Genomic DNA, 25,624 nt, shown 5'->3' with positions numbered 1-25,624 from the left:
CCTCCATCCTAAGGAGGAAGCCAGAGGCCTTCGGGTACCCAAAGGGAGGAAGATCAGCAGGTGCCCACTCTGGGCCATTCACTCCAGTTGTGTCCCGTCCATCAAAATCCCCTCTTCCTGTGATCGCTTCAGCGCCAACTCCACAATCTATGGAGAGTTGCACTGTCATGCAGCAGAACCCCGAAAACAGGTCAGGTTCCTCTAGATCTTGGTCCTCCTGAGGAAGCCTGCCAAGATCATCCCAGATAACATGGAGTGGTGGATAGCAGGCTGCCTTCATCTTTGTTTTGGATGTTGGGGATGCACTAAAATGTAGCGGCAGTGTTAGAAAGGTTAAGAATCTCTAGTCGCACAGCCTGGGCACGGATATAAATAAACTCACCAATTGCATGCTGAAGTCGGCCCCTAGGTACCCTTCCAGTGTTATCCTCATACCTGACGGAGCAGACAGTTTTGATTCTGGCACATAGGCCTGATAATGAGATGCAAATGTATTATAATGATATTCCCTACATTGAATGACAGGAGATGCAGCCCACCCAGGGGAGGGGATAATCGGAGGAAACCTCCATGTCAATGTAAAACTTGACTTTGGCCTTCTTGTGATATTTTCTGCTCCTATCACCAAAGCCACCCGATGCTTTTGGGAGCAGGAAATCCTGGCCATAAGAGCTTTTCTCATTCATATTTTTAGTAGCTCTAACTGCAGAGGGCAAGCTGGCAAGAAAGCAGTTGATAGTTGAATGCTTTCTCATTTTTTGGCAGCACTAAAATTGAAAAAGAGAAAAGAGAACTTGCAAAGCAGTATGGGATGGTACGAATTGAGGTAACTGGAGGTGAAATAGCAGAGGAGATGGAAAAGGAACGGAGGATGTTTCAGCTGCAGATGTGTGAGGTATGTGGGAATTTTTGATTGTTTTTAATTCTTTCATGGGATGTGGGCATCACTGAGTAGGTCAGCATTTATTGCCCATCCCTAATTACCTTTGAGAAGCTGTTGGTCAGCTGATTTCTTGAATTGCTGCTTTATATGTGGTGTAAGTATAACCACAGTGTTGTTAGGGAGGAAGTCCCAGGATCTCAACCCAGCAACAATGAAGGAACTGTTGAAATATTTCCAAATCAGGATGGCATGTTGATTGGAGAGAAATTTGCAGATAGTATTCCCATGAATTTGGTGCTTTGTGGCAGAGGTTGTGGTTTTGGAATGTGCTATTGAAGGGGCCTTAATGAGTTGCTGCAGTGCTTCTTGTAGATGTAACGCACTGATGGTACTGTGTGATGGTGGTGGAGGGAGAGGATGTTTAAGGTGGTGGCAAACTGATGCAGTTTTTGCCATCAATCCTCATTTGCATATTATTCATTTTAGCAAAATGTTCTTAAATAATCATGTCAATGAGTTTTTTTTGGCTTATTTTATATTCATCAAGTTGAAGGATTCATTGTTGGGAAATAAAACAAATTTCCACTTTTCACCCACTTGTGTTCTCTAAGCACTCTGTGGTGAGGTTTAGCACGGATAAACTACAGAATAAAACTCCCTTTTACTTTACTCTAACTACATGTTATAACCCTGAATGTCAGTAGAACACATTTTATTGTGTCAGTGTGACAGTTCCATTTTGTACCTCAGCCATTGTGTGGTGGAGATTGAAGTATGGCCTATAGCCATTTTGAACTGATTGCAATTGCCAAACTCTACAGTAAGATACTTGAAGTCAGACACTTTCATCTCATCAATCTGGATTGATACACAGTCGGATCCAACAAGTAAAAGGATACTACTGTCATAAGCCACATTTCCTTCCTCCATCATGTAATGCAATTGTCAAGGAGCAAGTGGGTTGCAGAAATAAATGGACAAAGAGCTTCAGCTGATTGATTGTAGTGACTCCCTGCTGGAGAGGTATGCAGTTTCATTAAGTGAATGGAAACTGCTTTGCATGGAGAATTCTGTGTGCTGTTTTCTGATAAATACTTAATAGTTGAGGTTTCCAGTGTGTTTCTGTTGATGCAGGTGGAATAACTACCAGTATTAATCAAACAAAAATGAACTAAATGTCCACATAACCAGTATAAAAGAGAAATACATTGATAATTGCAGTGTTAATGTAAGCCTATTTGTGACACTAATAAATAAACTTTAATTTAATAACTCATTATTATACATTTCGGATGGCTTGAGGCTGTAGCGACCATAGAAACAATATAAGCAAAGCCAAAGAGACAAGTGACATTTTCTACATGAAATATGAAAAGTATACTCTCAAAATTTGATCTGTGATGATTATCCCTATGTAAATTTAGCACTGTTTTATATTCTGTCCATTAGTAGGGAATTCCAACTATGATGAATCCCCATTATATTAGTAACAGTTGATGATGTTAGTTTGTGGGATGCACAGAAATGATGTATAAATAGCACTGTTAATGCCCATGCTTCAGAGAAAGTGACACTGAAATATCTGTGCAGAAGGCCCACTAACTAATTGAGATGTTTCTCCGGATGTAATGTTTGAGTTGGATATTGTCAAAAATACATTCTGACACAGATCTATCATTTATGCTTTTACAGTCGGGTTTTGATTTACAGCGGTATCTGCCATTGCTCATAGTGGTTTCAACTGACTGAAACACTACTCACCTGTGAGCAATTTTTCATGATGAATTATTCAAAATAGTTATCACATCGATAATTTTATCAATTACAAAAGACTCCACAAGTCACAATGATATTTAAATTATCCACTGTGGTGTATTGCGTTCCAGAGTCCTTTGTTCAGATTTTAAAATGGTTTCTTAAATTGTTCACATTCTCTGATACACTGATTTATGAAACTGGTGTATTTTGAAAATCGGCACAGAACTTCCTGGGAAAGTAATAGCGAGTTTATAGCTCTGATTGATTTTAACTTGTAAACAAAACATTTATTTGTGATGAGGAAGAGATATAGTGTGGGATGCTAATTGCCACAATAATTTTCATTTCCCTGTTGTTTGCCTTTCTCATAAAAATGGGATCTCGCCAGCTATCTGCACATATTTTTCAAGAAATTGCTGGATTTGGGCCATAACTATGAATTTAACTCATTGGAGAAGAGGCTGGAACAACATGACATATAGAACCTTTTAATGACAATATCTATATTTCTGCAAAGCACCTAATTTTGGATGTCCAGAAAGAGAACAATTGAAATTATTTCACTACCGCAGCTTGTAAATTGCTTCTCAAAATTTGTTAAATTTTACGTTTTACAAATTTGGGGCTTTTCATACATTTTCTTTTTTTCTCTCAATATCTGTTTCTTTTTTTCCTCTATTTGTCTGTTTTTTTCTAAATTCACTATAGTTTCTTCTCCATTGTCACTACTGTCATTGTACACCGGATGATGGCTATGCTGATATCGTTTCGCATTTCCAGCAATATTTAGACTGAAAGATGAGGGAAAGATCCAATTCATAGAGCATGCTGTGAGGAGGCCCCCCCCCCTCAATTCTGGCTGATTGTTTTGGGACAATATTACTCTTGTCTCTAAGGCTTGCCACCAGCATCCACATCTACGTCTGCACAGTCTGCTATTTGCAACACCTGCAACCTGCAATTTGCCTTGCTGAGTCAGTAATGCTAATTCCTCTGTGCCACTAATGTGCTTTTATGCAGGAAATCTAATCGGTATTTGTGATGAAGTTGAAATAGTAGCAGTCCTGGTGAGTGCAATTTGAGTGTGCATAGTGCAGATGTTGTTGGAGCTGCTGGTAAATTCTGACTTGTAGCTGTGCCAGATGGTCCAGGCGTGTCTATAGATAGAAGAAATAAATTAATGAAAAGGTTTTAGAATGTTAACAGTAACATATTTTGCACTCTCGTTCATATCTTTCAGATGTCACAATCTTACCAGGGTCTCTTGAGATACTTTACATCTCAGCATCTCAGAACTGTTTCAGGCTTGAAAAGCTGAACTTCTCTCCTCTACCCTTAATACTACTTTCCTGTTCCTCCACAGTTTAAAATCTTCTGCTCAAAGCTAATTTTCCTTTAATGTTCCCTTGTTGAAATACTTCCAGGTATCTTGCTAAGAAGCGTTTCTGTATGGCCAATATAGCATTTTATCACCAAAAATTGTCACAATATTTTCTTTCCTACCTTAAGATTTGTTGGTCCCAACTATTGATAACCTAGCCTTCATTTCCTCTACCACCACATGCCATTTCTTTTCTTATTTTTGACATTCTGCACCAATTTTCTAATCTCATTACTGGCAGAGAATAATTGGTGTTTTTGTTGTGATGAAAAATTAAGTTTTCTTTGTTTACTGTGATACTCAATTTCTGATTTGATTGTGGCAATGTGATTTGAGCTTCTCACTTATGGTAACATCATGGAGAATGCTGGGCAGAATATTTTTCCCCTTAAATAAAGGGTATGATTCTCTGATCTTGTTCATTCCCAACCTGCTGCCAGGGAGAATGGAGAATCTGGCACTCAGCCAAAACTCCAATCTCTGCAGCATCATCAGAGAATCTCAGGTGCGGATGAGGTCGGAAGTTTTTGGTGAAAGTGTTTAAAATCTCAAAGGGCTCGCCTGCAGTATTAATGATTGGCCAGTTGAATCTTTGAAGAGATTGCTGTTATATCTAGTGAGTGCCTTTGAAACATCTGGCTTCTAAGAATCCGAAGTCACAGCCATTGAAATGTCATCCACTTTTTGAATAGAATGAGATGTGTATAATTTACCACACAACTTTATTTTTGTTTTTTTTAGTATCTGATCAAAGTAAATGAGATAAAGACAAAGAAAGGAGTGGACTTGCTACAGAACCTCACCAAATATTATCATGCACAATACATGTAAGAGTCCTCATTTGCTTTTGTTTTAACCTGCTCAGAGCTTTGCTGAAATTGTAATGTGTTGGGAATTAGAGAAAGCCTTGGGTTGCATACCATTCTTTTCATCTGTGGAACCTGGGGAAAATCCAGACCTGGGTGATGATATGAAAGTCTCTTCTTCTTTTGATTGCAAGAATCCTATTGTGAACCAAGTCTTGGAAGTTTCAGTGTAGTTCCTGGCAACATGTACCAACATTACGAAATTTCCTCTAATTCAGCTGTCATTGCCAGTGTCACTTTGGTAAGGTGCAGGAAATGAATGAACAAATGCTACACTGTGCAACTGGAGAGCAGCAACACCAGCTGCCACATGAAATGGCTCAAAATTGATCAGTCTGAAAGTATGACAAGTGCTGGCAGCTCAGTCAAATGATTGAAGTGGGGACTGAGGTCCAACTCTGTAAATCTGGGCATCCTGATTTCAAAGGTGCTATTTGAAATTGGGCCATAACCAATTTTTAATTTATTATCTTGGTACTTAAAAATGGGTGCAGGCTACCTCTTTGATCGGTCCTATTTGCACTGATGATGCACTTACAATGGTCTGAACTGGCACACTCCAAAATCTTGATCCTGTCAGTATGATGTGTAACTTGGATGGGAATTTGAAGGTGATAATCAAACAACATTGCAGCTCCACTCCTTCTGGTATACATCACATGACTGGAATGTTATGTCAGTGCAATCTTGATGAGTAATGCTGACAAAAGACATATGCTGTTGAACTTTCTGGTATTGCACTCTTCAGGATAGATTCACATGAATACCAAAGTTTAAAAGGACCAACAGTTTATCTTGCATGAGAAGTTGGCACTGACTAATTAGCAAATAGACTCTGATTGGAGAATGCACCAGGGAGCAATTAACTACCAAGTTTTTGTTTAATTTCAAGACAGGCAGGTCAACTTTGATTTGTCAAGACATGGGAATGAATTAAGAAATGGCTATTTTATAGTCGAAAAGGGTGCAATGAGTGGAGAAGTTCTTCCTGTTTTGCAAAGGATAGGGCCCCATGTGTGAATATATGTAGCTTCTAACATATGTAAGTGAACCACACTGCACTACTAACTGATAATCTTAAATTGGAGACATAATTCTGCATCATTATAACTACATATAATGATGGGAAAGCAGAAAATATGGCACGGAACATTGGGCAGACCTAAATTACATTGCTCTTTCAATGTCACTTTGTGGCCATGGTATAAGCAAGTTCTACACATGCGTATATAATCATGCATATATGACTCTGATCATCGACATTAGAATATTCATTAAATGTTCATTTCAACACACAGAAGATTATCACACTAATGCTTATAAACAAAGTTCACCAAGCACATGGCAGGATTTGAACCCAAATCCCCAGGTCATGCCCTGGATCTCTTGATTACTAGACAAGTGACTGTACCACTATACCACTGTCTCCCTCCTGTGCAGGTAACTTGTGAATTGAGTGTATTGTGTACTGACCAGAGCAAAGTAGCTGACATATGAGAACAGAATAAGCACCATTAATATTGGAGCTGTCAATATTCATTTATCTTTCATCTCAGAGAGCCAGAGCAATCCTGAAAACGACATGCATCTGCCATGTAAAGAGAATAAAGCTTCTGAACAGATCAGTGTAATACCTGCACCAGCAATAGCTATTTTCACCATGTGCATTGTCATATCTTGGACCCTCTTTATTAATTCTGCCTAACTTGTCAACCAAATTTAAAATAATTGAATTGTGATATTAATGGACTTGTGAATTTAAATAAAAAGCATATAAACAAAATGTAATGCTTCACAGAGACTAGATATTTCACCCTTAACCCATGTCCTCTAGTTTTTTTCTCCCCTAGCCTCAGTGGAAAAAGCTTGCTTGCATTCACTCTATATATACCCATCATAATTTTATCAAATCTTCCCTCATTCTTCTACACTCCAGGGAATAAAGTCCTAACCTACTCAACCTATTCAACCTTTTTCTGTAACTCAGTTACAGAGAAAGATTGAGTGCAGTTCCAACAATACTGAAGAAGCTTAACATGATCTGGGAGAAAGCATCCACTTGATTGGCACCCCATCTTCAACATCCATGCACAGTGCCAGCAGTGTGTACCATTTACAAGATGCATGGCAGCAACTCACCAAGGCTCCTTTGACAGTCCCTTCCAATCCCATGACCCTTACCATCTAGAAGGACAAGGTCAGCAATGAAGTATGGCAGAGCTACTCACCCTCACACAGCAAATATCAATTGGGCTTAGTAAAAACCTTGTTAAGTCCACATGTGGGAGGCTGACAGATTTTCTAAACCAGCAGGACCCAGCTTAGATTCCTGAAGGCAGACACCCTGTGACTGGTTGCTGATTGGGAAGAGGAATGCAGTGCTGCAGAGAGGCGAAGAGGCCTCCCTGCCTGAGTGCGAGTGCAAACATATGCACGCTACAGTGAGCCTACCCCAACCCCCACAACCACTCCTCACTTTTCCCCACAGTAGTGGCCTGGCTGCAAGAACCATATTTTAATTAAAGTTATAAAAATGTTGGTGACGGGATGCTTCTCATATTGAAGCACTCCTTCCCTCACATAGCTGGCTATTCCAGTTTGCTATTGGCGCTCCAGCTTCAGGAGCTCCAATGCCACTCTTAATTGGACAGGGAACCTGTCTTCATGTCAATCAAGTGTGTGCCTCCATTAAAGTTCCAGTGAGGCAAGCTCAGATCCAGTATGTAATAGTCCTGACTTCTGTTTCCTGTCCCAGATTGATTCCTGGGGTGTTTAGGGTGCCATATCAGAAACCCAAGGTATATTCTAAAGCCATACTAGACACCAACAATTTTTTTATGTTGGCATAAATGTGGGGAAAGAATGCCTCACCTCAAGAATAACTCCACTGACAAACTCGGGATCTTTTTATCAAAACAAGCTTCATTCATAACACATTTTATGTAAAACTCAAACAAAATGAAACAGTTTAACTCTTAACTGTTGAACAATTTTAAACATGAACAGAAACAACTCTTAATTTCTTATTTGTCACTAATTTAGTTCTAATTAAGCAATATTTCTCGTATAAACTTAAACCCCACATTAAAAATGGTTAACAAATACAGATGTATTTTCTCTGACTTTGGGAACAGCTTTGGAGCTTTCAGAGAGAGAGAGAGAGAGCCTCTTCTTTTTGACAATGCCAGCCAGCAACTTCCTTTAACTTGAAAATGAAACTGTTCTTTCTACAACAAGCCTTGTTCTTCCCAGTTTCAATATCACATGACTTTGTCCCTGTATATCTAACTCACCTTTTGTTACTTTTATTTAAAAAAATCCATTAAGCCTTTTACTAAATAAACCTTTACAGAACTAAAATGAGTCATTATCCTGCTTTCCAACATCTGCTGCATTCCTCCAGACAAAACATTGCAGGGCAAATTTTCACACTCTTCCCACTTTGGGAATTGTAGCACGTGAGAGGTGTAACCTGGAAAGGTCAGTGGGCCTCGGGCGAAATTTTCCAGTTTCAGGACAAGCACTGCTGTAAAATCCGCACTGCATCTTAACATAGTCCCTCTCAAACATTAAATATATTAAAGCACAGTATCATCACAGGTGAGAGGATTACTCCTATAAGATGGGATTAAGATGGGATGTGTACTCTGGAGTGTAGAAGAAGGAGATGGGACTTCATTGAAAATAAGGGCCTGACTGGGTAAATACCGAGAGGTGTTTCCATTGTTTGGAAAGTCTAGTATGAGGGCATATTTGTTGGATAGAAGAAGGAACATATCGGACTGAGATGAGGAGAAATTTCTTCACTCAGAGGCAGTGAAACTTTTCAATTCCTCAGCTCCAGAAGGCTGTGGATCACACTTGGTTGTTGAGCATATTTAAGACAGAGATCAATAGACTTTTTTTGTACACCAAGGAGGGGAAATGGGGGTTGGGCAGGAGAGTGGAATTGAGGTTTGTATCATAGCAGGCTCAAGGGACTTTATTACAGTCCACTCCTCCCCTATTTTTCGTGTTCTTATGTTCTTATTTCCTTTGGAAATTGAAAGAAAATGATACTATGTTAACAAATTGCATGATATTGATTAAAATTCTATAATAATAGAGTTTTGTTAAACTGTGTTGCAGTTTCTTTCAGGAAGGCTTGAAGACAGCTGAGAAGATCAGGCATTATGTCGAAATGCTTGCAGCAGATTTACAGGCTGTGAGTATGTAACTTTTAACCTCAGGATTGCTGGTAGAAATTAGCAGAAATGTTGAAAGGTTGAGGAAAGATGGTGTAAAGACCCAAGTGGAGCATAAGTGTCAGCATGGACGAGTTGGACAAATGGCTTGTTTCTGTGTAGTATATCCTATGAAATTTCACACAATTAACGAATAATAAAGAAAGAAAAATTGACTTGTGTTTCATTCAGCTTGTCCTCAGAGTATCCTAAAGTACCTCACAGTCAGTGATTTCATTTTGAAATGCAGTTGCTTCTATTATTTAGACAAATGTTGCATGCCAATATGTACCATTCAAGGACCCACACACGCAGGTAGAATTAATGACCAGACAATCTTGTTTTGAACCGGATGGTTGAAGAGTGAATGCCTGAAAAACTCAGCTCTTCCTCAAAAAAATTGCAGACAAAGTTTGAGTCTGCAAACCAAAATGTTAACCTGCCCCTTTTCTTTACAGAGAAGATGCTCGACAAAATACCACACAATAGATATGTTAGTAAAATTAAAGCACGTGGAATTAAAGGAACTGTGGCAGAATGGATACAGAATTGACAAAGTGAGAGAAACCACAGATTATTGGTGAATGTTATTTTTCAGACTGGAGGCAGGTGCACAGTATTATTCCTCCATAGGTTGGTATTGAAAAAATTTGATATCTGTTAATGACCTGAACTTAGGTATTCAGGACATAATTTCAAAACTTTAAGATACAACACTTACAGGTGTTGTAAACAATCAGGAGGATAGTAACAGACTTCAGGAGGAAATAGACCGATAAAATGGACAGACACATAACGATAGATGAATTTTAATGTAGAGAAGGGTGAAGTAATACATTTTTTGGAAGATTAAGAAGAAATAAAATGAACTAAATGGAATGATTTTAAAGCGGTTGCAAGAACAGCTACCTGCTGTCTATCTTGAACATGATAGGACAAGTTAAGGTTGTGTTGCACAAATGAATTGGGATCTTTGGCTTGATTAAAAGATAATGGCCACCTAGGAGTGTTGTTCTGCTGTTGCTGATGTATTGTTTGCAGTGGTGGAAGGCCCATGCTGTGTTGCTGGTGTCAGGAGGGAAGGTGCCTTCTTTGTAGGCCCCTGAGTCCATTGGATACAATACTCCCAGATCATCCCCCTTCCCAAATCCTTTAAACGTTCCCCAGATTTGATAGTGATGATTAAAATCCCAACCCATTCATGGTTCCTTTTCAAGACCTTGACCTCAGACTTACCTGGCCTCTTTGGTGTGGTGGGACTGCCTGTAGTTCCAGCAGTGGCCACTGTTCCTCTTGATGCTGTTGGGACTACAGACCTGCCAGCAGCTCCTAAAAACTTCCTCTCAAGAGAGAATGGTGGAAGTCTTGTCTAAAAGCAATTAAAAATGTTGTACAGAGCCCTGTAAAATACTGCTCATTGAAACATTGAATATTACAGCAAACAAGGAGGGTGATTTAATCTTTGCTGCTTTCTTCAAAGACTAGTGCAGTTATTTCCACTTCCCCTTTACACGAATCTCTTTTTTTTATTTTTCAAGAATTTATCCAATTCCCCTCAGAAACCAACTATTGAATCTGTAGCAACCACCCTATCAACTTTTCGATGCACCAGCACATTTCAACTCCCACCCATTTGTTTCGTAGAAATACTTCCCCTTGAATAAACTCTAGTTCTTCTGCAAGTCATTTTAAATCTGTACCTCCTGGTTACCCCTAGCTATAGGAAACACTTCCTCTTTATTTATTCTCTCTGAATCTTTCATGATTTTAATCATCACTATCAAATCTAATCTTAGCTGTCTTGTATTCTGCCTTTATATATAAAACCCGGGATCCCAAATTTGTCATTAACATTAAAATGCTTTGTTACCCTTTGTCAGCTTCAAAGATTGTGTGCAGAAGCACCGTCGATCTCATTGCACACCCCGTTAAAATTCTACCATTTAACTTGTGTTGTCTTTGCTTATTCTTCTTACTAAAATGAGTTACCTCACATTTCCGTATGTTGAATTTCATCTGCCTTATGTCCATCCATTCCACAAACTTACATATGTCTCCTTGAAATCTGTTGCCAGCTTCCTCATTGTTTAAGATCTTGGTCACAATGTTGAAATAAAAGACACACAAAACATTCCAAACCAGCTTTATCACACAAACTATCCAATATTCCACACAAAAGTCAGGTTTTCACCCTTATTGTGTATTCATAAGAACATAAGAAATAGGAGCAGGAGTAGGCCATGTAGCCCTTCGAGCCTGCCCCGCCATTCAATAAGATCATGGCTGAACTGAAGTGGATCAGTTCCACTTTCCCGCTTTCTCCCCATAACCCTTAATTCCCTTGCCTACCAAAAACCTATCCACCCATGTCTTAAATATATTTAGCGAGGTAGCCTCCACCACTTCAACGGGCAGAGAATTCCAGAGATTCACCACCCTTTGAGTGAAGAAGTTCCTCCTCAACTCCATTCTAAACTGCGCCCCCCTTTATCTTGAGGCTGTGCCGTCCAGTCCTGCTGTCCTTTCTGAGCGGGAAGAATCTCTCTGCCTCTACCCTATCCATCCCTTTCATTATCTTATACATCTCTATAAGATCCCCCCTCATCCTTCTAAACTCCAACGAGTACAGACCCAGTCTATTTAGTATCCCTTCATAGTCCAACCCCCCCATCTCCGGTATCAGCCTAGTGAACCTCCTCTGCACTCCCTCCAAGGCCAAAATATCCTTGCGCAAGTGTGGCGACCAAAACTGCACACAGTACTCCAGCTGCGGCCTCACCAGTGCCCTGTACAGTTACATAAGAACATAAGAAATAGGAGCAGGAGTAGGCCATCTAGCCCCTCGAGCCTGCCCCGCCATTCAATAAGATCATGGATGATCTGTCGTGGCTCAGTTCCACTTTCCCGCCCTCTCCCCATAACCCTTAATCCCCTTGCCTGTCAAAAACCTATCAACCCGCGTCTTAAATATATTTAGCGAGGCAGCCTCCATCACTTCAACGGACAGAGAATTTCAGAGATTCACCACCCTTTGAGTGAAGAAGTTCCTCCTCAACTCCGTCCTAAACCGCCCTCCCTTTATCTTGCGGCTGTGCCCTCTAGTCCTACTGTCCTTTCTGAGCGGGAAGAGCCTCTCCACCTCTATCCTATCCATCCCATTCATCATCTTATATGTCTCAATGAGATCTCCCCTCATTCTTCTAAACTCTAATGAGTACAAGCCTAGTTTATTCAGCCTCTCCTCATAGTTCAACCCCCTCAACTCCGGTATCAGCCTTCTAAACCTCCTCTGCACTCCCTCCAAGGCCAAAATATCTTTGCGTAAGTGCAGCGACCAAAACTGCACACAGTACTCCAGCTGCGGCCTCACCAGTGCCCTATACAGCCGCAGCAAGACCTCCCTACTTTTATATTCAATCGCCCTCGCTATGAAGGCCAGCATCCCATTAGCCTTCCTGACCACCTGCTGCACCTGCTGGGTGGGTTTTTGCGACTTATGCACAAGGACCCCGAGGTCCCTCTGCACCGTCGCATGCTGCAGTTTTTTGCCATGTAAGTAATAGTCCTTCCTACCATTATTCCTACCAAAGTGGACAACTTCACACTTGCCAACATTAAATTCCATTTGCCAGTTCCTGGCCCATTCGCCCAGCCTATCTAGATCCTTCTCCAGACTTTCCACGCCGTCCGCACAATTTGCCGTTCCACCAATCTTGGTGTCATCAGCAAATTTCGACACCATACACTCGGTTCCCTCCTCCAGATCATCTATATAAATGGTAAATAGCTGAGGCCCCAGCACTGACCCCTGAGGCACTCCACTAGTCACCAACCGCCAATCCGAATAGCACCCATTGACCCCCACTCTCTGCCTCCTGTTTGACAGCCAATCCCCTATCCACGCTAACACCCTACCCCCAACTCCGTGCCCTCTAACCTTCTGTAATAACCTCTTGTGCGGCACCTTATCAAACGCCTTCTGAAAATCAAGAAACACCACATCCACCGGCTCTCCTCTATCCACCGCCCTAAACACATCCTCATAGAACTCCAATAAATTCGCCAGACACGACTTCCCCTTAACGAAACCGTGCTGCATCTGCTCTATCAAACAATTCTCCTCAAGATGCCTCGCTATTTTCTCCTTGATCACGGATTCTAACATTTTACCTACAACAGACGTTAAACTAACCAGCCTATAATTCCCTGCCTTTTGCCTGCCACCCTTCTTAAACAACAGCGTAACATTAGCCGTTTTCCAATCTTCCGGCACTTCCCCAGAATCCAGCGATGTTTGGAAAATAATCACCAAGGCATCCACTATCACCTCCGCCATTTCTTTCAGAACCCTTGGATGCATTCCATCCGGTCCTGGGGACTTGTCTACAATCAGTCCCTCCAGTCTGTCGAGCACTGCCTCTCTAGTAACAATAATGTCATTCAGGCCCTCCACTCCTACCATCTTTCCAACGCTAACACCCGGCAAATTATTCACGTCCTCCTCCGTGAAGACCGAAACAAAAAAGTTATTCAAGGCCTCAGCCATTTCCCCATCCCCTACCACTAAGTCCCCCCTCTCCCCTCTAAGGGTCCAACGTTCACCCTAGTCAGCCTCTTCCTTTTTATATATTTATAAAAAAAAGCAAGACCTCCCTACTTTTATATTCTATCCCCCTCTCTATAAAGGCCAGCATCCCATTCGCCTTCTTGATCACCTGCTGCACCTGCAGACTGGGTTTTTGCGACTCATGCACAAGGACCCCCAGGTCCCTCTGCACCGTAGCATGCTGCAGCTTTTCGCCCTTTAAATAGTAATCCCTCCTACTATTATTTCTGCCAAAGTGGATAACCTCACACTTGCTAACATTGTACTCCATCTGCCAGGTCCTCGCCCACTCGCTCAGCCTATCCAGATCCCTCTGCAGACTTTCCACACCCTCTGCACAATTTGCTTTTCCACTCATCTTTGTGTCATCAGCAAATTTCATTACCCTACACTCAGCCCCCTCCTCCAGATCATCTATATAAATGGTAAATAGCTGAGGCCCCAGCACCGATATCTGCGGCACTCCACTATTCACCAACCGCCAATTAGAATAGCACCCATTGATACCAACTCTCTGCCTCCTATTAGACAACCAATCCTCTATCCATGCTAACACCTTACCCCCAACTCCATGCCTCCTAACCTTCTGAAGCAACCTTTTGTGCAGCACCTTATCAAATGCCTTTTGAAAATCGCGAAACACCACATCCACCGGCTCTCCTCTGTCTACCGCACTAGTCACATCCTCATAGAAATCCGATAAATGCATCAAACACGACTTCCCCTTAACGAATCCGTGTTGCGTCTGCTCTATCAAACCATTCTTTTCTAGGTGCCTCGCTGTTTCTTCTTTGATGACAGATTCAAGCATTTTTCCAACTACAGACGTTAAACTAACCGGCCTATAATTCCCTGCCTTTTGCCTGCTACCTTTTTTAAACAGCGGCATAACATTAGCCGTTTTCCAATCTTCCGGCACTTCCCCGGAATCCAGCGAAGTTTGGTAAGTAATCACTAAGGCATCGACTATCACCTCTGCCATTTCCTTCAGAACCTTGGGATGCATTCCATCCAGTCATAAGAACATAAGAAATAGGAGCAGGAGTAGGCCATCCAGCCCTTCGAGCCTGCCCCACCATTCAATAAGATCATGGCTGATCTGTCGTGGCTCAGTTCCACTTTCCCGCCCTCTCCCCATAACCCTTAATCCCCTCTCTTATCAAAAACCCATCAACCCGCGTCTTAAAAATATCTAGCGAGGCAGCCTCCACCACTTCAATGGGCAGAGAATTCCAGAGATTCACCACCCTTTGAGGGAAGAAGTTCCTCCTCAACTCCGTTCTAAACCGCCCCCCCTTTATCTTGAGGCTGTGCCCCCTAGTCCTACTGTCTTTTTTGAGCGGGAAGAGTCTCTCCACCTCTATCCTATCCATCCCGTTCATCATCTTATACGTCTCAATGAGATCTCCCCTCATTCTTCTAAACTCTAACGAGTACAAGCCTAGTTTATTCAGCCGCTCCTCATAGCTCAACCCCCTCAACTCCGGTATCAGCCTAGTAAACCTCCTCTGCACTCCCTCCAAGGCCAAAATAAGTCCTGGGGACTTGTCCACCATCAGTCCCATTAGTCTATCAAGCACTACCTCTCTAGTGACAGTAATAACATTCAGTAATTCGCATTCCCCTAGTGTCTGTCCTCCATGCACCCTCAGTAGAAACGTTCAGTATCATAAATGGTTTTTGTTGTGTACATAAAGAGAAATGTTTCAGTCTGTTGAGTCTATGCTGCCTCTTTGTGGAGCAATCCAATCTGTCCCTTTACCCTACCCTATTCCCATTGCCCTGTACATTTATTTTGCTCAAATGTCCATCCAATTTCTTTTTAAAATCATTCATCTGCTTTGTTTCCACGACCCTCATAGACAGCAAATTCCAGGTTATTACCACTTACAATGGTCTTGTAGACCTTTATCAAATCACCTTCCAATCCCTTTTACTTCAAGGACAACAGTCCCAGTTTCTCCAATCTAATCTTTTAGCTAAAATCCCTCATCTCTGGAATCATTTTAGTAAATCCCTTCTACACTTTCACAAGATCCTTGCGTCCTTTCAAAAGTAGAGTTTGTTAGGTTTTATACATATTCAGCATAACTCCCCTGCTTTTGTACTCAATGGGCTCAATTTTACCATTTTCATTCTAAGTGCTGAATCTGGGCATAATGCAGATCCAACTTGGAGATCTATTTTCAGGCACCCCCATACGCACTCAGCCATTTCCAGTCCCATTCGTGCTGAGGGTGAGGCTTAGTGCAGCCGAAACAATCGGAGCTCTGAACTGCGCATGCGCAGTTAGAAAAATTATTGAAAAAGCACGCCCGTGTCAGATTGCTCCCGGGCCGCAGGAAGCAGAGAAAGCAGCCCGATCTGACACGGGCGCACTTTTTCAAGTTTTTTCTAACTGCGCATGCACAGTTCAGAGCTCTGATCGTTACAGCCGCGCTAAGCCTTTAGCGACCCAGGAGTGAGAAGTGGGAGCGATGATGCACACACACATCGCTGTCCCCCTTATCTATCCCCCCCACTACCCACGTACATCACTGTCCCTCTTATCACCCATACTTCCTGCTACCCAAACCAATCCCCTGCCCTCTCCCCGCATCGATCGTCCGCAGAATGGCAGCGGACCCCTCTGGTTCTGCCCCCCAACCCCCGCAACCCCACCAGATATCTATCTATCTATCTGTCTCCTCCCCTAACCAGTGAGCGATCGGACCTTCTCCCTCCAGACAACAATCTGATCTCACTCAACACGCACCCCCCCCCCCCACCAAAAGATACATCTGACCCCCTCCTCTTCCCTCCCCACCAGACAACGATCAGACCCCCCCACCCCCACCATTAGACAACGATCGGCCCTCCCCACCCTCCCCTTCCCACCAGAGATATATCTGACCCGCCTCCTCCTCCTCCCCTCTCCCAACCAGACAACGATCTGGCCTCACTCCTCTCCTCCTTCCCAACCAGAAAATGATCTAACCCCCCTCACTCCTCTCCCCCAGCACTGATCTGAGTCAGAGAGCCGTTGAAAGCACTGAACACGCTTTTCAGCAGCTGGAGCACCCGATTCAGACTTTTATTTAGCAGGTCCATTACAGCACGGTTCCGGATTGGCAAATGCGGTGGTAAAGGGGGAATGCTGATAAAGTTGGGTGGGACAGTTCATTAATTCAATTTAAATGCCTGCAAATGCATTTAAATCGCCATTGTGCCCATTTTGGGCGTGAAGCAGATCGCCGCCATTCCCGGGTTTCAGTAAAGTGGCAACCTATGCGGGAGCGGATCTCATTAATGGCCTCATACCCGACTACCAAGTTTTCACGCCTATCGGGCCCAACACCTCTATTTATGAAGCCCACAAACCCATATGCTTTGCTAACTGCTCTCTCAACATATCTTGCCTTCTTGAAAGATCTTTCACACGCACCCCAAGGACTCTCTGTATCTGTATACTTTGTGCAACTGTGCCATTTAGTCTTTGCTCTTTTGGGCAAAACAAATAATGAAATAATCCAACTAACTGAAATTTATTTAGCCTATATTTGCTCTCCTTATTCCTTCTGCCAAAGAACATCTCATACTTCTCTGTATTAAATATATCAACTACTTCTCTACCCATTCTGCTAGCCTATCTATGTCTGTTGCAGTCAATTAGTATCCTCGCTGTCATCTCACAAGTTTGAAATAATCTGCAAATTTTGAAATTTTACTTTTGCCCAAGTCATCTAAAAATATCAAAAAGTAGTAGCTCTGCACTGATCATTGGTGCTGTATTCCATCCTGCGCTTTGAAAAATACAATAAGAAGTCTCACAACACCAGGTTAAAGTCCAACAGGTTTATTTGCTAGTAAACGCCACTAGCTTTTGAGGTTTGCCTCGTCAGGTGAGTGGGAGTTCTGATTACAAACGGAGTATATAAAGACACACACATTTACAGAATACTGAAAATACAGTTTACAGAACTCTGAAAAATAGCCATTATAACAACTCACTGTTTTCTTTCCTTAAGCGAGTTGTTTATCCATGCTGACACTGACCCACCTATTCCATGAACTTCAACTTTGTTAGCCAGCCTTTAATGTGATACTTTGTCAAAAGCTTTCTTAAAATCCATATAGATAACATATGTTGCTTTCCCTTTATCAACCTTCTCTGTTCTTCATCAAATAATTCAGTTAGATTAGCCTTTTACAAATCTGTGCTGGCTTTCTTTAAATAACCTCAATCTCTCCAAGCGCTAGCTGATTTTTTTTTTGGATTGTTGTTTTTAAAACCTTACCTTTGATGTTAAGCTGACCACTTGCAGTTACTAGGAACATCCTGACATTCTTTCTTGAATAAGTGTTTCATCTTTGCCACTCTCCAATTCTCTGGCATCTCCCCATATCTAGGGAAGATTGAAAAATTATGGCAAGCCTTTTCACTATCTCTACTCCCACTTTTTAGCATCCTGGACTACAAGCCATCAGGACCAGGTTAGTTATCCATTGTAAGCATAGCCAGTCTTTCCAATATGTCCAGCCTATCAATTTTCACCTCAGCCATTACCTTAACCATTTCCACTTTTACAGCTGTATTGTCAGCTTAGTCCCTTAGTAAGCACCAAACTCATTCTATATCTAGCCTTGCCCAGCATCTCAAAGCATACGTCACCTAGTTTGTTTCAAATAGAATCCACCTCATCTCTTACTATCTGTTTATTATTTACATGCCAGTAAAAGATTTCAAAGTTACCTTTTATGTTTAGTGCCATTCTCTTCTCATATTCTCTCTTTGCCAGTCATATTTCCCTCTTCACTTTCCCTCTGAAGTTATTGTATTTGAAAAATTCACCTGACATGTATCATACACCATCTTTGTATGCCAGTTTTAACATCTCATCTGATTTTGATCTCCATTAACTTCAATGAAGTGTAAAACTGGACAGGTTGTAGAACCAATGGCTTCCAAGTATATCATCTGGTTATGACTGAGTGGATTAGGTTAAAATCCTCAGAATTTATTAAATAGAAAACTGATCCTTTGAAGTAAAACACACAAAATCGATTGGTGAAACAAAAATAATTGATAGAAATTATTTTCCAACAATCTAAAAACTAAAAACATGATGAAAGGAAGTGACCAATAAAATAACATATGCATGGATGACAGTTTTATGAATTATTTTTTCTGGAACTGAGTAATTTGGTGTTAACCAGTAAATGGGCTGAAAGAATCCCTTGAAAATGTGTGGGATAAAAAGAACAAATTCCTGAGCAGCAGTTTAATTAAAAACCCTGGACTTGCACTGTTTCAGATTAAACAGAACCAGGATGAGGAAAAGAAGCGACTCTGCAGTCTTCGTGATCAGCTCAAACCAGCCTTACAGTTGGACCACAAAGACGTAAGTCTCATGTACTGTCATGAACTTGTCTGGGTTTAGGAATTTTATGTAATACTGTGCACCCATCATCGACTTTACACTCCAACCACAATGTTCAGAGTACATTTAATGAACTGTTCAGGTTTCAAGATTTTGTGGGGAAGAATGCTTCATTTACACAAGGGAAGCTAGCCTATGTGTACTTTCAAATCATAATAGTGTGTATATGTCCAAAATCTGCTGTAGTATTCTTGTAGCTGCATTACTTGTATTTGAATGAAGTTCTATTACTTAATCTGTAAATACTACAATGAAAAGTACTGAGTTATGATGTGATTAGGCAAGAACTAGGGAGCATAAGATAGAAACAGAAACTGTCAGGGAAAGGCACAAATGAAAAGTGGAGCTTGTTCAAGGAACAAATACTGCGTGTCCTTGACAGGTATGAACATGTCAGGCAGGGAGGAAATGGCTGAGTGAGGGAACCATGGTTCACAAAACGTCTTGTCAAGAGGAAAAAGGAAGCATATGTAAGGATGAGAAAACAAGGTTCAGTTGGGTCGCTTGAGGGTTACAAGGTAGCAAGGAATGAGCTTAAAAAAAGGGCTTAGGAGAACTAGGAGAGGACATGAGAAGTCCTTGGCAGGTTGGATAAAGGAAAACCCCAAGGCTTTTTACTTTTATGTGAGAAATAAAAGAATGACCAGGGTGAGGTTAGAGCCGGTCAAGGATAGTCGTAGGAACATGTGCCTGGAGTCAGAGAAGATAAGAGAGACAATGAATGAATTCTTTTCTTCAGAAAAGGGGCCATGTTTTTGAGGATGAGTGTGTGATGCAGGCTGATAGGCTGGAGGAGGTAGATGTTCTAAGGGAAGATGCATTAGCAAATTTGAAAAAAACTGAGGGTCGATAAATCCCCTGGGCCAGATAGGATAGATCCTAGGATTCTCTCGGAGGCAAGGGATGAGATTGCAGAGGTTTGGCTTTGATCTTTGGGTCCTCACTGTCCACGGGGATAGTGACAGAGGACTAGAGAGTGGCGAATATTGTTCCTTTGTTCAAGGCAGGAAATAGGAATGACCCTGGTAATTATAGGCCAGATAGTCTTACTTTGGTCGTCAGTAAGTTAATGGAAAAGGTCCTGAGGGATAGGATTTATGATCATTTGGAAAGATGCAGCTTAATTCAGGAGAGTCAGCATGGATTCATGGAGGGTAAGCCTTGGCTCACAAATTTGATTGAATTCTTTGAGGAAGTGTGGGATAGAGGGAAATTTGGCCGATTGGATAAGTAACCAGCTATCTCTTAGAAGACGGTGGTGGCGGATGGAAAATTTTCAGACTGGAGATCAGTTACCACAGGTATGAATGCTGGGTCTTCTGCTATTTGTGATTTTTATCAATGACTTGGAGGAGGGGGCTGAAGGATGGGTCAGTAAATTTGCTGATGACACCAAGATTGGCGGAGTAGTGGATGAGGTGGAGGGCTGTTGTAGGCTGCAAAGAGACATTGATAGGATGCAGAGCTAGGCCGAGAAGTGGCAGATGGAGTTTAACCTTGATAAGTGCTAGGTGATTCAGTTTGGTAGGACAAATTTGAATGCAGATTACAGGGTCAACTGCAGGGTTCTGAGGAATGTGGAGGAACAGAGAGATCTTGTGGTTCAAATCCACAGATCTCTGAAGGTTGCCACTCAAGTGGATAGAGCCGTGAAGAAGGCCTACAGCGTGTTAGTGTTTATTAACAGGGGGTTTGAGTTTAAGAGCCGTGGGGTTTTGCTGCAACTGTACAGGACCTTGGTGAAACCGCATTTGGAATATTGTGTGCAGTTCTGGTCACCTCACTATAATTAGGATGTGGAAGCATTGGAGAGAGTGCAGATGAGATTTACCAGGATCCTGCCTGGTTTGGAGGGTAGGTCTTATGAGGAAAGGTTGAGGGAGCTAGGGCTTTTCTCTTTAGAGGGAGGAGGTTGAGAGGCGACTTAATAGAGGTTTGTAAGATGATGGGGGGATAGATAGAGTGGACGTTCAGAGGCTATTTCCTAGGGTGGATGTAGCAGTTACTAGGGGCCATAACTATAAGTTTCATGGTGGGAGAAATAGGAGGGATGTCCAAGGTAGATTCTTTATTCAGAGAGTGGTTGGGGTGTGGAATGAACTGCTCGTTGTGATAGTGGAGTCGGACACTTTAGGAACTTTCAAGTGGTTATTGGATAGGCACATGGAGTATACCAGAGTGATAGGAAGTGAGATAGCTTGATCTTGGTTTCGGACAAAGCTCAGCATAACATGGAGGGCCGAAGGGCCTGTACTGTGCTGTACTGTTCTATGTTCTATGATGGTTTCATTAAAGGGAAGTCGTGTCTGACAAATTTACTGGAGTTCTATGAGGATGTGTCTAGGGCAGTGGATAGAGGAGAGCCGGTGGATGTGGTCTTTCTGGATTTTCAGAAGGCGTTTGACAAGGTACCTCACAAGAGGTTATTGCAGAAGGTCAGGGGACATGGAGTTGGGGGTAGGGTGTTAGCGTGGATAGAGGATTGGTTGTCAAATAGGAGGCAGAGAGTGGGGGTCAATGGGTGCTATTCGGATTGGCGGTTGGTGACTAGTGGGGTGCCCCAGGGGTCGGTGCTGGGGCCTCAGCTATTTACCATTTATATAGATGATCTGGAGGAGGGAACCGAGTGTAGGGTGTCGAAATTTGCTGATGACACCAAGATTGGGGGAACGGCAAATTGTGCGGAGGGTGTGGAGAGTCTGCAGAAGGATCTAGATAGGCTGGGCGAATGGGCCAGGAAATGGCAAATGGAATTTAATGTTGGCAAGTGTGAGGTGGTCCACTTTGGTAGGAATAATGGTAGGAAGGACTATTACTTACGAGGCGAAAAACTGCAGCAGGCGACGGTGCAGAGGGACCTCGGGGTCCTTGTGCATAAGTCGCAAAAACCCAGCTTGCAGGTGCAGCAGGTGGTCAGGAAGGCGAATGGGATGCTGGCCTTCATAGCGAGGGGGATTGAATATAAAAGTAGGGAGGTCTTGCTGCAGCTGTATAGGGCATTGGTGAGGCCACAGCTGGAGTACTGTGTGCAGTTTTGGGCGCCGCACCTGCGCAAGGATATTTTGGCCCTGGAGGGAGTGCAGAGGAGGTTTACTAGGCTGATACCGGAGTTGAGGGGATTGAGCTATGAGGAGAGGCTGAATAAACTAGGCTTGTACTCATTAGAGTTTAGAAGAATGAGGGGAGATCTCATTGAGACATATAAGATGATGAATGGGATGGATAGGATAGAGGTGGAGAGACTCTTCCCGCTCAAAAAAGACAGTAGGACTAGGGGGCACAGCCTCAAGATAAAGGGGAGGTGGTTTAGAACGGAGTTGAGGAGGAACTTCTTCACTCAAAGGGTGGTGAATCTCTGGAATTCTCTGCCCGTTGAAGTGGTGGAGGCTGCCTCGCTAAATATTTTTAAGAAGCGGGTTGATGGGTTCTTGATAAGAGAGGGGATTAAGGGTTATGGGGAGAGGGCGGGAAAGTGGAACTGAGCCACGACAGATCAGCCATGATCTTATTGAATGGCGGGGCAGGCTTGAAGGGCGAGATGGCCTACTCCTCCTCCTATTTCTTATGTTCTTATGTTGATGCAGAAACCAGCTTTTATGACTCCTGAGTCCTGTAAAGGAGCAACAGAGACATGCTGCAAAATAGATGATTAACTTAAACAAGAATTTAGTCAGAATAACTTGAAATATATTGCTCTGATGTCAAACGTAGAGTGGGCTGAAATAGCCAACTCTGGATTTCTTCATTAATGGCTAAATTCTACAGAAGCACACATTGGTCACCTTTTTTAAGGATTACAGTATCTACCATTTACAATTTAGTGGTAAGATGGGAGGGTGTATATCTGGAATCTTAAAATTATGCATTCAGTTCACAGCTGTCCAATTTAGGGAAGGAAATTAACAAGCTCTTTTAAGAGCTACTGTCTGATCAGCAAATTATAAACTTCAGTTTTTTGTGATTCTTTCATGGAATGTGACGTCAGCATTTTTATTGCCCATCGCTACTTGCTTTTGAGAAGATGGTGGTGTACTGCAGTCCATGTAGTATAGGCACATCCGCATTGCTGTTGGGAAAGGAGTCTCAGGATTTTGACCCAGGAATGCTGATAAATTTCCAAGTCAAGATGGTATATGACTTAAAGAGAAACTTGCAGGTGGTTTTGTTCCCACGCATCTGCTCCCTTGTCTACTAGGTGGTACAGGTTTGCGGGTTTGGAAGGTGCTCTGTCGAAGGAGCGTTGGTAAGTTACTGCATATCCAAGCCTGTGCTGTTGTGTTCCATTGCTGAACATAATATGGAAAGTAACATTTTTGTATCTATTGTAAATTAAAATTTAAAGAGATCCCATCTTCATTAGTTTCTTTTTTTGGAAAGGATTTGTTCATCTGCATGCAAACATAGCATTGTATATATTGAAAAGTATTGCTGTTATGCCAAATGTGCCTTATGCTATTGTGACTAGCAATTAATGAAGCTCTTCTATTTTATTTTCACTTCCTCAGTTACAGTTTGACATCAAAAGCTCTAATTTAGAATGAATTTAACCTCAAATTCTATAGTGCACTCAAAGCTATTTCCATCTGTTCAAAGCTATCCAGTGTATTCAAATCTATATCCATGCATGCTCAAAGTTATATACATGCGTGCTCAAAGCCATATCCATGCCTGCTCAAAAGCCAAATCCATGTGTGCTGAAAGCTATATCCATGTGTGCTCAAAGCACTTGGCACATTATAACATTCAAAGCTATGGGCCAAGTGCTAGTAAATGAAATTAGTTGGGAGGTCAGGTGTTCTCACGTGTTAGTGCAGATTTGATAGGCTGAAGGCCCTCTTCTGCATTGTATGATTTCATGTGTGCTCAAAGCTACATCCATGTGCACTCAAAGCTGTATGCATGCATACTGAAAGCTATCCTGCTTGCTCAAAGCTACCTTGTGCACATAAAGCTATCAAATATGCTCTGCAAACTGTATTGAAAAATACAAGGAAATTAATTACTTAAATGATTTTTGAATTTATTATGTTTTTCACTTAGTCCACACATAGCTTTGATGTTCTCGTGTCCAGGGTTGCCATTGACTTCCATCCAGAACTTTGTTGTTAGGACCAGAACCCTAAGTTACATTAGAAAACCAGGCTCAATCCCAACAATTTTTCCTTCTGGCATAAATGTGAGGAAAGGATACTTCCAGGAATGATTCCACTGACAAAATAGTGATTTTGTATAGTAAAACCAGTCCAGCACTGGGCACGGCCCAGCCATGTCCTTGACCACCTGGTGCCCTTCATGACCTCCAAGACGCCTGACACAGCCATAACTCCTGGTCTCCGTTTGTGGAGACCAGTAGTAATCTCATTGGGTTCCCGCTATGCCCGAGAATTGGAGAATCCTGGGAGCATGGAGAATCCAGCTTGAAACAGACAAAGCATATTTAAATGCTTACTTAAATGTGCTAACCTGGTTGCTGCATTCGTTGAGCAAGAACTGTATTATGTCTGGAAGTGGTCACTGAGAGAAACCCAACGAGTGTTTGCACTGGTGTTAAACGTTCTAGACCCCTCACCCATTGTTCTCTGACACCATGCACATCCCAAAGCGATCTACACATAGCGTGACACAATCGAAAAATTGTGGCCATGATAAATAAACTGTGGGCATAATTCTGAGTGGTGGATGGATGTCAGCGTGTGGGGGGGGGAGGGAGATGGAATTCAACAGGTGGTCCAAAAGTCATTTTTATGCTGACATGAAATTACATTGGGATCCTCCACTGCTGCCTGCCATGGTGGATTGGGAAACCTGCTGAGGCTGGCATGAAACTCAGCTGGTTGCAGTTAATACAGATGAAGATTCACCAACCCATGCCCAATTCTTTGCAGCATCAGCAAGAAAACACAGAGGGTGCAAAACCCATCTGGAACAACATGGCATGTAGATGTTGAGACTCACCTGAATGATGCCTGTGGCTGCGTCCAGAGTTCTGGATGGAAACCAGTGGCAACCCTGGGCACGAGAACATCATAGCTGTGTGTGGAGGGAGCATCTACAGGTGGACCTTCCAGATTCAGTGTCCTGGAGGGGGTCTGTCTTTGAGCCTTAGAATGTTCCTAGAGATCCGTCTTCATTTTCAGCGTGTCCCATCTTTTTGTTTTCAATAGTGGGTCAATGATGTTGGGCATCTTTTCAATATGGCACCCAGACAGGTTGGCAGATTAGGTACCATCAGGCCAATCCCGCCACAGAATATGGCACAAAAAACTTGGTTTCTAACTAATGGAACTAAATTAGCACAGTGGCACAGTGGTTAGCACTGCTGCCTCACACTGCCACGGACCTAGGTTTGATTTCTGGCTTGGTTCACTGTCTGTGTGGAGTCTGCATATTCTTCCCGTGTCTGAGTAACTTCCCTCCGGGTGAACATAGAACATTACAGCACAGTACAGGCCCTTCAGCTCTCAATGTTGCGCCAACCAGTGGAACC

At 42.3% G+C, this 25,624-nt stretch overlaps 1 protein-coding gene across 4 annotated transcripts in view; it reads left to right on the top strand.

Annotated features, from left to right (window-relative positions):
* The window catches only part of LOC145353793 (arf-GAP with SH3 domain, ANK repeat and PH domain-containing protein 1-like), a 196,398-nt gene that overhangs the window by 98,122 nt on the left and 72,652 nt on the right, over positions 1–25,624 (top strand). For all 4 annotated transcript variants that reach the window (XM_080204605.1, XM_080204606.1, XM_080204604.1 and 1 more), the window contains 4 exons: positions 766–895; positions 4,764–4,849; positions 9,017–9,092; positions 19,012–19,098. In XM_080204605.1, coding sequence (XP_080060731.1) covers positions 766–895; positions 4,764–4,849; positions 9,017–9,092; positions 19,012–19,098 — 379 coding nt within the window. The remainder of the gene's footprint in view (positions 1–765; positions 896–4,763; positions 4,850–9,016; positions 9,093–19,011; positions 19,099–25,624) is intronic.

This window comes from Carcharhinus amblyrhynchos, chromosome 16, assembly GCF_965287045.1.
Source record: "Carcharhinus amblyrhynchos chromosome 16, sCarAmb.v2.hapA, whole genome shotgun sequence".
Lineage (NCBI taxonomy): Eukaryota > Metazoa > Chordata > Chondrichthyes > Carcharhiniformes > Carcharhinidae > Carcharhinus > Carcharhinus amblyrhynchos.
This window is presented reverse-complemented; position numbering and strand designations above follow the sequence as displayed.